The 13,032-nt window shown below is 38.0% G+C and overlaps 1 protein-coding gene and 1 long non-coding RNA gene across 3 annotated transcripts in view; both read left to right on the forward strand.

The window, feature by feature from the left end:
• The window catches only part of LOC135222290 (uncharacterized), a 67,149-nt gene extending 55,356 nt beyond the window's left edge, over positions 1-11,793 (forward strand). Inside the window, exons 1-3 of one of the 2 annotated variants that reach the window (XR_010316264.1) lie at positions 10,020-10,153; positions 11,080-11,307; positions 11,356-11,793. This is a non-coding gene — a long non-coding RNA (uncharacterized LOC135222290). Of the gene's footprint in view, positions 1-10,019; positions 10,154-11,079; positions 11,308-11,355 lie in introns of those variants that run through there. The other variant, XR_010316265.1, reaches the window with a different exon arrangement.
• LOC135222100 (uncharacterized) lies at positions 1,359-8,350 on the forward strand. Its single transcript, XM_064260271.1, has 3 exons — positions 1,359-1,457; positions 5,980-6,144; positions 8,171-8,350. Exons 1-3 carry the CDS (start codon positions 1,359-1,361, stop codon positions 8,348-8,350), a joined length of 444 nt encoding a protein of 147 aa, XP_064116341.1.
• Positions 11,794-13,032: the final 1,239 nt, after the last annotated feature.

Genomic DNA, 13,032 nt, shown 5'->3' on the forward strand with positions numbered 1-13,032 from the left:
CAAAAGTGGTAATGTATACTTGTAGTGATGGTGGTATAGCGTATCTTCCCACTACACTGTTCAATGGGTTGTCTGACTTGCTTAAAGTCATTTTACCTATCCTGGCCAATACTTATCTTTTTAAAGCAAATTAATATCTGTATGATGATATATATATATTTATTATGGTCTTAATCTATAGTTTTATATTTATTTCTAGTTATATATATTTATATATATCCATTGTTATTAGCATGCCAAGCAGAAATGGGCCTTACTACCATCTGGTATGTCTGCAAATCTTCAAGTTTTCTTTATGGAGGGATGATGTAGTAGTTGCATTTGACATCGTTCTCAAGGGTCGCTTGTAAGAGAGAGAGAGAGAGAGAGAGAGAGAGAGAGAGAGAGAGAGTGGCTGGTTGTTGTCGCGTTAGGTTGTTTGTGTTCGCATGGGTAGTTAGTGAATGAATTGCTTGTTGACAGGCGGTTGGGTTCGTCTGTGGATTTGGCGCCGGAGCCTTGAGGGAGTGAGAAGTGATCACACTGTATGGCAGTCAGTCAAGTGCAGCAATTTTTTGACAGCGGTAGTGAGTTTTTCTGTTGTGTTTCCTAGTTGTTTTGATGTTGTGGAATTGAGTTTGCTGTGCTTGTGTCTGTCTGAAGGTTTTTAAGCTTGTGAGTCTCGTTGTGTTTGATTTGTGAATTGTTGTGGTTGAGTGTAGTCTTGGTGTTTGTTTGTGGTTATTGGTTTCTTGTCGTTTGAGTTGTTGTGTAGTCTCGATGTCGGTTGGTGTTTGTGTGTTAGAATTGTGGTGTATATCGTATATATGTAAAACCGAAGGGGAATTTTTTAGTTGGTAATAATTTCGTCCTTGTGGTTCCAGCCCACAAGAAGACGAAATTATTATCAACTAAGTTCCCCTTCGGTTTACATAATATGAAAATATATTAATTCTGAGGTAGAGCGAATTGGATATTAAAGGACATTTGTAGCTCAAATAACATAATATATATATATATGATATATATATATATATAATATATATATATAGATATATATATAGTAACGAGGATATGAATCCCGTTATTCATTTGGTAAACGCTATAACTCCGGGCATCAGGCAAACCAACACACAAATCTCTCTCTCTCTCTCTAAGCAACCAGCGGCTTGCGACTCTTCTTTCTCTCTCTCTCCAAGCAATACCTCCTCTCTCTCTCTCTCTCTCTCTCTCTCTCTCTCCACTCTAACAGGTAATCAAAATGAGAGAGTTGCATTATAGAAAATGCATTTATTTAACAACAAAAGATAGTAAATCAATCAGGTCTCACATACTAACTTAATTCGGACAAACCCCCAACATTAAAATGTCTAAAAAGTATGGTCACACCAAATGTCTATTCACCCATCGGGACTCCCTCGGTCCCCCCACATGGTTTCCGCCAGAACCGTCTGTTTTCAAAGACACAGAAACCACTCGTAAGTACACACATAAGTTTAACGACAAGATTAAAGATTGGATATTCTCTAGATCTTAAACCGACAACAAGCCACTCTTTGGCTAAAACAGTATAAGACTCGCCCAAGCAGCCAGAATATTTCACACACAAAACTTATATACACTTTCGGAGAGCTTCTTCGGCATCCTGCCTTTCTCTCAAAGCTGCCTCTAAGCCAAGTCCCTCATAGACTTGGGTTATGATACATTTTAAAAGGAAGAGGCGCACACGCACATACAAACGCACAACTTTGTTAATGCCTCATATTACTGGCTACAACCAGTTTCCCAAAGGCACTTTGAAAAGACTCATGAACTGTCGTACATTGACTTGTCTACTATGCAGTCTTATATCACGCCACCCCACAGAAACCATTGATCAGTTTTTTCTCAGGTCGTTGCTTCGGCTCTGTTCTTCACATTCCAATAGGTCACAGCTACCTTATTGGCAATATATCATTAATTATAACCCATAGGCCTAACATAGCTCGGCCTCGCCCAAATGCTAGCTCCCACCTTAGCAAAATGATCAAACAAAATAGCTTATATATATAAAACACATTGGCCGGCTTAAAATAAAAAAAAATATAAATAATAACTGCACGTCTCTGGCATTATAAAGTAAAGTCTTATCACGCTTCATTTCCAATAACACTAGAATTTTCTCTCATCTTGGATTCTTGAATATCCCTCATTGTCTGCAACTAGCTGCTCAACTGTAGCAGGCTGTAGGAAGAGGGAATGCCTCCCTCATTGTAGAAGACTTCTAATGGCTTCTGCAGATCCCCAAAAGACACGCTGTTGAACTCTGTAGAACTCTCGTAATCACTCTTGTGGAAACTCTTGTAATCACCATCAACAAAACGACAGCAACTCTCTGCACGGCTGGTGGACGTCTTGCTAGCGTTGGGAAACGACTTTTTATGGTGTGTTAGTATGTCAGTCAAGTCATCGTTCAATCTAAGAAAATTAACCCGAGACATACTACTTCTATCAAACAATGATCTCAAAATGTCAGGAACTACTAAGAGCATCTCCCAATTAACTCCCTTTAATATGATTACTACAAATCATAAGTCATTATCATAACTCTCAAAGGAAAAAAAACATCAAGTTCTCCAACTCAATTCTCCAAACTCACACATCAGCACACACAATCCAAAACTCACAGCAACTCCACGGACTTCTGCAGTCACATTTCAAACTTTGAATGTTCTACAAGTAAAAAAAAGAAAAAATAGTCATGAGCCAAGGAAAAAAAAATCACGCACAGGCCAAACCCAAAAATTGTTCTCTCAAGCTCTGATATTAACAAAGCAACTCACAAAATCAGTAAAAATCTCCAATGCTTTACAGCAAAAACCCCTTTACTGCTCATATAATTAAGTACAATGAGACTTAATGTCAAAACTCCCATTTTACGTAAATAACAACCCCCGAAAAATTACATCTCCCGTCCAAAAAGAAATGCTATTTAAGGCCAAATCCCCCAATTACATCTCTCGTAAGAAAAGGAAGAAAAAAAAATAATAAAAAAGATAATCACAAGTAAACATCCCCAATCACAAAACACATAATATACATATACATATGTAATAAACCCCCCGCTTTTTCCCAAGAAATGCTCCATGAATAGCTACGGAAATTTGCAGAAAGCAAACTTACACTGCGCTTTCATGATTGCTATTGTCAACATTTTCCAGACATTGCAAAAAACTCTGAGCATTACCATCAGAGAAAAAAAAAGTCAGCACACAGTACTTGTCAGCAGAAAAAATCCGGACCTGGGACGTGTGCTCAAACTGCGGCACAAAAAAATGTCTAGTCCAGACACACAAGTTTGGAAACTCATGATTCTCCAGAAAAAAGGTTTAACTGACACGAAGTAAGCACATTTCACAAAATTAACTCCAGGATATGACTAATGTGTTCAAAAATTTGTCTCGAAGGCATTTCTCTCAACATGACACCTGCCTTTCTCTCAAAGCTGCCTCTAAGCCAAGTCCCTCATAGACTTGGGTTATGATACATTTTTAAAAGGAAGAAGGCGCACATGCAACATACAAAACGCACACTTCGTTAACGCCTCATATTACTGGCTACAACCAGTTTACCAAAGCACTTTGAAATATTCATGAACCGTCGTACATTGACTTGTCTACTATGCAGCCTATATCACGCCACCCCACAGAAACCATTGATCAGTTTTTCTCAGGTCGTTGCTTCGGCTCTGTTCTTTACATTCCAATAGGTCACAGCTACCTTATTGGCAATATTATCATTAGTTATAACCCTAGGCCTAACACACACACACACACACACACACACACATATATATATATATATATATATATATATATATATATATATATATATATATATATATGTGTGTGTGTGTGTGTGTGTGTGTGTGTGTGTGTGTGTGTGTGTTTTCTGGTGGATGGTTATTTGGGTGGGCGGAAAGTTTGACTTGATAATATCTTATTTGGGTGTGAGGGCCAAGGGTTTAGTGCGTAGGGGTTTTCTTGTGATTATCGGTCTCATTTCTCCCGTTTACAATTGAATGGCTAATAATAGGTTACAATACATCAAGTAATTATTAGACTCGTGATTCACTTACCGATGTAAACTAACCATCAGACTGGTTTTCTCTCTCTCTCTCTCTCTCTTTGCATGTTGTAAATTTTAAAGACCTTCAATGCAATTGCAAAACAACACAGTATTTGCGGCAAAGCAACACAGTATTTGCCATGAATACCGTACTATATAGTTTCCGCACTTTAGTGCTAGTATCGGTATTATACTATTAGTAATAAAATAAGGACTACTGTTGATTATTACCATGGCTTACTAAGAACTTTCCAAACATCTTAAACCTTCCAAATAAGACAATTACCAAACGAAGATTCGTGTAAAGTGCTCAATAAGTCGTTCTGTGCATATGTTACGCTTCGAAAAATCATCTCTGTTTAGAAACTTTTTTTTTTTTTTATTTATGTGTACAATGCGTGTTATCGAAAGAAACTAATAATGATAATGGAGGAAAGAAGAGGGCAAGAAGGAGAGAAGCGTAGGACAGATGGGTAGAAGGTTTACCGGTAATACATACTAAGAAGAGTGGGGGGGGTGGATAATAGGAAAGGGGGAAGGGCTCCGCGTTTCTGAGGAAAGGCAAGAAGAAGTTTGGTCTTTTTCCTAAGAGTAACGAAACGGCTCAAGTGAGCACATCTTTCAATTCAGTGTTATAACTGTTCTCAGTTGAAAAAGGACTTGAACATTTCCCTTTAGATAGTTTTATTTTCCATAACTGATCATTTTAAGCATTAGGAGAAATACCTTTCATATATTTTCTGCTTGTTGGATAGCAAGAAATTTCAGGTTGTGTTAGAGAACTTGAAAAAATCCTCATATTAAGTGGTCATCTGGTTTTTGTCAACCGGCGAGCAACAATATACATTAATTAGCTCGAGGTTATATATTTTCGTTGGGAACTTTGTTCTGGAAAATGTTTTATCCAGAAAATTCAAAAGCGGAAAAGAAAAAATACAGCCCCTTCAAGTACACTCATGGGATAGGCTACCCAAATTATTTATTTTTATGAGTATGAAGTTCAGGGGATACTATTTATCAGAAGTTATCCCGCGGATATGCTAGAAACTAGCATATCCGTGGGAAACAGCCTGAACCGTTATAACTTCTGATAAATAATATCCTCTGAGCTTCGTACTGATAAAAATATAAAATCTGGGTAGCCTGTCCCACGAGTGTACTTGGAGGGGCTGTATAATTGTTTTCAGTTTTCGATGCATAACAAAACGTATCCTAAAAATAAAAAAGGCTTGAATCCTTAAGCCTTGAAATTCAGTTCAAAAACGAATCAGATCCTCCACTCCCAGAAAAATAAGATTATTATTATTATTATTATTATTATTATTCAGTAGATGAAACCTATTCAAATGGAGCAAAGCCCACAGGGACCGTTGACTTGAAATTCAGCCCCCAAAGAATATTGCGTTTCATTAGGAAGATGTAGGAGGAGTTAAGTATATCTTAGTTTTAGTTTTGACACCCCCACCCTGAGCTGATTAACAGCTCTCCTAGGGCTGGCCCGAAGGATTAGATATTTTTTTTTTTTACGTGGCTAGCAACGGGACCTACAGCTTATTGTGGGATTCGAACCACACTATATCGAAAAATGTATTTCTATCACCAGAATAAATTCCTCTGATTCCTCGTTGGCCGAGCCAGGATTCGACTTCAGACCACCGATTGGCAGCCGAGCGCGAAAACCACCCGTCCACCGAAGAACTAGATGTAAGAGATAAAGGAATTACAGAAACGACAGATCCCAGCTATTAAGAAAAATATATAAATAAATAAAAAACAGAAATGAATTAAAATTCAGAAGAATAGTATTAGATTAGTAATGCATTCCATTTTCGCTTGAACCCAAAGTCTGAAATAACATATCTCTACTTAATACCTTTTTCATGCCTACTCCAGGGATGTTATGGTGCGGGAAACAATGCAATATCCGAGATCCACATTGTCATGGAATATTGTGGAGGTGGAGACCTGCACACCAACATCAAACAGCACAGGGCTTCGGGACAATACTTCCCTGAAAGACAAGGAAGACATCGGGTGTTTTTGGACGTCGTCAGGGCTGTTGAGGAAAGTCCCTATTCATATCGTAGCTACGACACCTAGGTGCAACTCATTTAATTACTTTTACAGTACCTCCGTTTCACATTCTCTTCCTTCCTCTTACTTTCCACCTTCTTATAACAATTGATTCGTATGCAACGCGAGGCTTTATTGCCGTTACACCTTTGCCACCTCTTACTCATTTTAAGCTCTGAATAACCTCACAGGTCATAGCGCTTGGCCTTCGGCCTAAATTCTGTATTATATTCTATTATACTATTCATGGAAGGTGTAAGTGCATATATATATATCTATAAATATATATATATATATATATATATATATATATATATATATATATATATATATATATACACACACACACACATATATATATATATAAATATAGTATTATGTATATATATTTATATATATATATATATATAATATATATATATATATATATATATATATATATATTATATATTTATACATACACACACCCACATATATATATATATATATATATATATATATATATAGATATATATATATATAATATATATATATATATATATACGTAAGTATATCAGTACTCTCCCAAGATTCTGATATTTATTCTTAATGACTTATGTAGACAAATGGAAGGCATGGTAATGGGGTCTCCTTTAGGTCCTACCTTTTCCAGTATCTTTATGTGCTCGCTGGAAGAGCGCTTTTTAGATGAGTGCCCTCTTTCCTTCCGCCCTTTATTTTATAAAAGATGGGTTGACGACACCTGAACCCTTTTCGTATCACTCAAATGGCTTTCTGTTTACCCTTGAAAGGGAAGTGAACGAATGTCTTCCGTTTTTAGATGTAGAAGTCTTTCGTGAAAAAACAGTTTAATACTACCATTTTTAGGAAAAAGACATTTACAGGTTTTGGTGGGAACCAATTTTCATAGCTTTTTGTTTTCATAATTTTAAATCTTACTCCATTTTCACTCGTATATAGAGCCGTCTCCCTTACGTCTAAGTGGCATGTCTTTCATAAAGAAATCACCATTTCTTTTTAACATATTTTACCGATCACTGCTTTCCCACCAAGCTCGTCAACAGGATTATTTACAAGGTTCTTTATAATGTGATTGCACTAACGCCAATGAAATAAATATTCCAAAGCTTCCTTTTTATGCCCGATTTCCATATTTGCACGATGAGTCCTTTAGTGCAGAATTTACAAATATCGTATAAAAATACTTTGGTGTATTAAAGGTAAAATTTATTCCTGTTAATACAAATATTCTTGTCCCAGATGTAGTCTGGGACTTACGTGGGTTTCTTCTCAGAGGATGATGAAGCTTCGCATAGACTGCCACAAGGGAGTTAGTTTCCGTACTGGATGTTCACTATCAGATCCCGAGCAGTCCAGTATACGTGAACATAGTAAAAAAATGTTTAGTTCCCATTAAATATGATGATTTTATTATTATGGGTCATAACTCCAGCCCAAATGGATTGCTGATCCTTGAGTCTTGTCATCAAACAGCTTGTTCCGCAGTAGAACAACCAGTCCACCTCCACTCCCTTATATCTTTGTCTATTGTTATTATATACATTTTTCAGTTTTTGTTACTCTTGCCGTGGTAGATCGACCCTCAGTGCTCTCGAATATTTTTTTACTTGGTATTTTACTCATTTTTTTACTTGTTCTTCTATCTGAACTTTTAATTAGCATATGTGCTTTTAATTTCTTGTGTTTTGTCTATTGTTAGTGATTTATATTGGTCATTATTTATTGTACAGACCCTGAGGATGCATTCAGCTGAATGCGAAACTCGTCGGAATAAATTGTAATACTTCGCCATCTTTGTTCCTGCTCCTGCTCCTGCTCCCTGTCCATTTCATCACCTTGGCTGACTCGCCTGCTTTCACCGTTCACACACAAACACACACACACACATATATAATATGTATGTTCTATTACAGCTTTGATATAGCGTCTTCCCCTCGTCTCAATACTCACAAATTTAGCTATGTGTAAGCACCAGCCTTTTTCCCATCAGTATCTGCACTCGAAGGACGTCATCCACAGGGACATCAAACCCCTGAATATCCTGAAACACGAAGAGGGAACCATCAAACTTGGGGATTTCGGACTCGCCAAGATTCTTCGATCCAAGAAAGATATCCAGGCTTCTGTTGTGGGAACCGTCATTTATGCAGCGAGTCGATTTCTGGTTTGAATGACGCAGTGTTATGCTATTTTGGCTTATTTACGCGTCACTTAGTGGTTCTAGTACTGAACATAGCCTAAGCTCCTTGGGACGCTGTGTTTAGTACTAGCCCCTCGGGATCAAAGTGTTCTGCACCCATTTCTATATTGGGTGGTCAACAAATTATATTAATAAATTATATCTTCGTGTGGCTGTCCGCTTGACATTTACCTAGAACGGTGTTTAGTCGTGGCCACCGCCGACCGGTTCAGTATTAGGCAACAACTCGGTGTAAGTGACGCATAGATAAAATGCCAAAGGAGCACCCGCAGTTTCTCTTGGGGGGTGGACGGTTGGGTCGAAACCTTTCCTTCATAGCCTCTCCACCACAGCCTGTCTAGTCTAGGGCAGCCCTAGAGATCTTGCGTGAGGGTAGCCTATATTTATCCATAGTAGTACATAGGTGGTGTTCGAACGTTCTTACTAGGAAAATTAGAAGACGTTGATCGGTTATTGCCCAGAACTAGACTTTTGACGATAGACTTTTAGTCACCCAAGAGTTTTGAATAAATAAATAAGGTATTTGCGTCATAGATGCAGATATCTAGTTTGCAGAATGCGAAGTTTAGGAAGCAAGCACAAACACCCCGAAGATTTCATTGCGGAAATAGATTTTTCAGGAGCGCGAATAACACACAGGAATTTTGAAAGTACCTGTGACAAAAGAAGGTTTAATGTATTTTTTGGCTCTGAATATCGTACATATTTTCAATATTATAGAAGCATGTACATACACGGAAAGCAAGGCGAGGAGTAAACGTGTATATATATATATATATATATATATATATATATATATATATATATATATATTATATACTTATAGGGCCTACATTACACCAAGTGAGGTGCACTGGGCCCGTGCACTAATACTCCCTCAGCCCCACCACCAAACCAGGGAGGTAATCCTAGAACTGTTTTTTTATGCTGTGGTACAACTATTTCCTTTTTTGTCAAACATTAATATAAATAATTTTTGCCGACAATTCAGTGGCTGCATATTAAACAGTAAGGAGATATATACATACATACATACATACATATACATAATATATATATATATATATATATATATACATATATATATATATATATATATATATATCATATATATATATATATACTATATATATATATTATATAATGGTGTATATGTATGTATGTATGTATGTATATATCACCTTACTGTTTAATATGCAGCCACTGAATTGTCGGCAAAAATTATTTATATTAATGTTTGACAAAAAGGAAATAGTTGTACCACAGCATAAAAAAACAGTTCTAGGATTACCTCCCTGGCTGGTGGTGGGGCTGAGGGAGTATTAGTGCACGGACCAGTGCACCTCACTTGGTGTAATGTAGGCCCTTACTGCAGCCTCTTTCATTCCTTTCACTGCACCTCCGTTCATATTCTATTTCTTCCATCTGACTTACCACCCTCTCAATTGTTTCGTTGTCCAACTGCGAGGTTTTCTTCCTGTTACACCATTAAAACCACCTTACTGTGAATTTGTCTTTCTACACTGAATGACATCGTAGTAGTCTTAGCGCACGGCCTTCGGCCCAAATTCCATAATCTGTTTTCTGTTGTAGCATTGATTACCTTTTGATGATTTCTCCCTCAGAGTCCAGAAACTTCGTCTAAGGTCGGTCTGTGATGCCAGAGGGGATATGTGGTCGCTGGGGTGCTGTCTCCATGAACTGTGCAAGTTAGAACCAGCCTTTAGGAATGCCTCCGAGATGCTGAGATTCATACAGAAGCGTGGAACTTTAGTAAGTATTCAAACCCTTTGACAGAGTCCTCGACCACTCATCATTGAAACTCAGCCACTCCCATCTTGAAGATGTACACTGTTGCTTGCTTCCTTTCCGTAAGGTGGGCGAGGGTAGACTGTCCTTGTGAAAATTGCACTGATCGGTGGAAAATCTAAGGTTGGTATTGCACTACAACTGTGGTGTTATTATTATTCTGAAGATGAACCCTATTCATATGGAACAAGCCCAAAGGGCCATTGCTTGGGAGGGGGGGATTTTTTTTCAAAGCTTCTAAAAATATGGGGCTCATTAGGATGAAGTTCAGAGGTAAATAACTTGAAGCAAAAACTGATCTCACACAGTAACCTTTTTAATTTTCATCTTTAATTTGTCTAACCTATGTAAGGAGAAGACGTTCGTTTGTGACGTATCAGCACCTTCAGGCTGGGATGTATAATCAAGGTCAGGGAAGGAACTTGTTTTAACTATATTTACTTTGTTGTCTAATTTGAAATTAGGCTCGGTTAATGATATCAACTGGAAAGGTTACAACGAAGGCGCAGGTGTTATATTCACGATAACAGTAAGCACAAACACAACACAAAGTTGGCCCATAGGGGGTTAGTGCCGTTAGTAAAACTCTGCAGTGTGCTGTAGGTATTACTTAAATGTTCATTGCAGCGTCCCTTCAGTCCCTACCTGCAAGCACTTTCATTCCTTCTGACTGTTCCTCCATTCATATTCTTACTTTCCGCCCTCTTTTAGCATTGTCTCGTAGTGCAACGGCGAGGTTTTCCTCCTGTTACCCTTTTCAAACTTTTCTACCGTTTCCCCTCTCAGCACTGAATGACCTCATAGATCCCAGAACTTGGCCTTTATCCACAGTTCCGTATTCCACATGAAACAGAAAAACTTGCAGTTTATAAATTCATGTGTAATTACAGAGACCGCTGCCTAGCTCATACTCGGGCAAAACAAATGACCTCATCAACGCCGTCCTCCAAGCCTACCCAAACGAGCGTCCTACTGCTGCAAGAGTCAAGAAAATCCTGGAGGATCTTCAGCGGGATCCTGCGACCCGAGAATGGTTCCCCCTGAAGCAAAGAGACACGTTCTGGAGTCTCCCTGTGGCAAAGGGCGCGTTGGAAATGTTCCCAAGGACCTAAGAAAAGGTCTTCTTGGAGCAAAGAGATAGGTTCTGGAGTGTCCCTTTGACAAAGGGCGCGTCGGCAATGTTCTCAATAAAGGTAAAATCCGTCAGAGGCGTCCTGGTCACACACTGTCGCCTCAGGAAGTCGGAAAGCGGCTGATGGTGATCTTGGGGTCTCCGTTGCCGCCTGGACAGTGTTGGTATTCAATGGTACGAAAACTGACGGCCCAGGCCGATGCGGTGTCTGAAAATGTGGAATTGTTTATTTTAACTGATGTGACATTTTAATTTAATTTAACAGCGAGCTTTTAGTGAAATATTATTAGAACATAATTTGTGCGATACTTTTAAGTTTTGAACTGAAACCATATCACTCCCATATTAAATAATTTAAGTTGATTGATTTAGGTTTGATTATGTAGAACAAAAAACTGCCAGTTTCAGGTGTAACTATTGTATATGAAGGGAACTGGCGTAAATGCTTTATTATATTAATTTTATTAATACTTGTAAGTGGCATCTGAATGAAATTTAAGTTAAATCTGAAAATTATTCACCATTTTACTTCATGGCTAGAATCCTTTTTAAAATCAAATGGATAATTACAGTTGGGTTTTTATTTGATAACAGAGCAACACAATAAACTAATATCTTGTAAATCCTATCCGCGCGACAGAGGCTTTCATAGTTATTAGTATAGCGAGGGAATCGGATAAGTCTCAAGGCTACGTATACCCAAGTAATCTTTGAAGTCATTTGCATTTTAAGTTATATTTGTTTATCTAATCGTATTCGTATATACTCTTCGAGAACAAATAACTCTTCAACCTACAGTAAATGTAGAAGACTGGGCGAAGGCAACGAAAACTCTTTAATTGCTATTTCCCTCGGGTTCATTTCCCCCCAGTGACTCACCTCTTCCCGCGCATGCGCCAAGTAGCCTAGCAGGAATCCAGTCGCTCATGTTCGTTATTCTCGCAACCCGTGATGGACACCTTTCATGCACGGATTTCAATGAAAGTGGCTGTTCAATATCTGTCGTCAATGGACAGGAATGTTAAAAAGAAAAAAGAAAAGTTGAAAACTATTACCCTTTGGAGTGGCTGAGTCATATGAAATATTGTATGAATATTTTTTTATGATAGGGGAATTTTTTTCGTTTTTAACTATTGATCGGCCATTTGAGCCAGAAACCAGCAAATACAAATAGACATGACGTTTGAGATGGTGACTTGGAGTTTAAAAGAAAGATGTTAGGACATTAGTTCATTTAGGTGCTTTCGTTAGCGACAAGGCATCTCAAGACTTCGAAAAGGCATCCGTGTAACAACCATTTAAGAATTTTAGTCTCGTTCCTTGCTCAAATTTCGTTAAAAGAAAAAAAAAAAAACTGAAAATGGTGGAATTAGCAAGAACGGAATAGGAGAACCATACTTGCCAGGAACTATATAAAAAATAAAAATAAAGTATACATGGTGGAGCGTTTCTTACACACACACACACACACACACGCGCACGCATATGCATACACTCATGCTGTCCGTACAATTCTGAATATGCATGAGTGCCTATTTCCAGATTCGAGTCTGAAGTAATAGTAATACGTAGAGAGAGAGAGAGAGAGAGACTCCTGCTTCTGTAAGGACACAGAATAAATAAAATCAGCAACAGCTTCTGCTCTTTCAAAGTGGAGTACCCGAAACTCAGTTTACTGATCCTTCGTTAAGTCCAGCCAGTTAGTTACCTT

Source organism: Macrobrachium nipponense, chromosome 3 (assembly GCF_015104395.2).
Source record: "Macrobrachium nipponense isolate FS-2020 chromosome 3, ASM1510439v2, whole genome shotgun sequence".
NCBI lineage: Eukaryota > Metazoa > Arthropoda > Malacostraca > Decapoda > Palaemonidae > Macrobrachium > Macrobrachium nipponense.

Coding starts and splice junctions, on each gene's coding strand:
- LOC135222100 (XM_064260271.1), top strand. CDS start 1,359: ATGGTCACACCAAATGTCTATTCACCCATCGGGACTCCCTCGGTCCCC. Junction 1,458..5,979: donor CAAAGACACAGAAACCACTC/GTAAGTACACAC, acceptor TGCCTACTCCAG/GGATGTTATGGTGCGGGAAA. Junction 6,145..8,170: donor TTTTGGACGTCGTCAGGGCT/GTTGAGGAAAGT, acceptor TTTTCCCATCAG/TATCTGCACTCGAAGGACGT.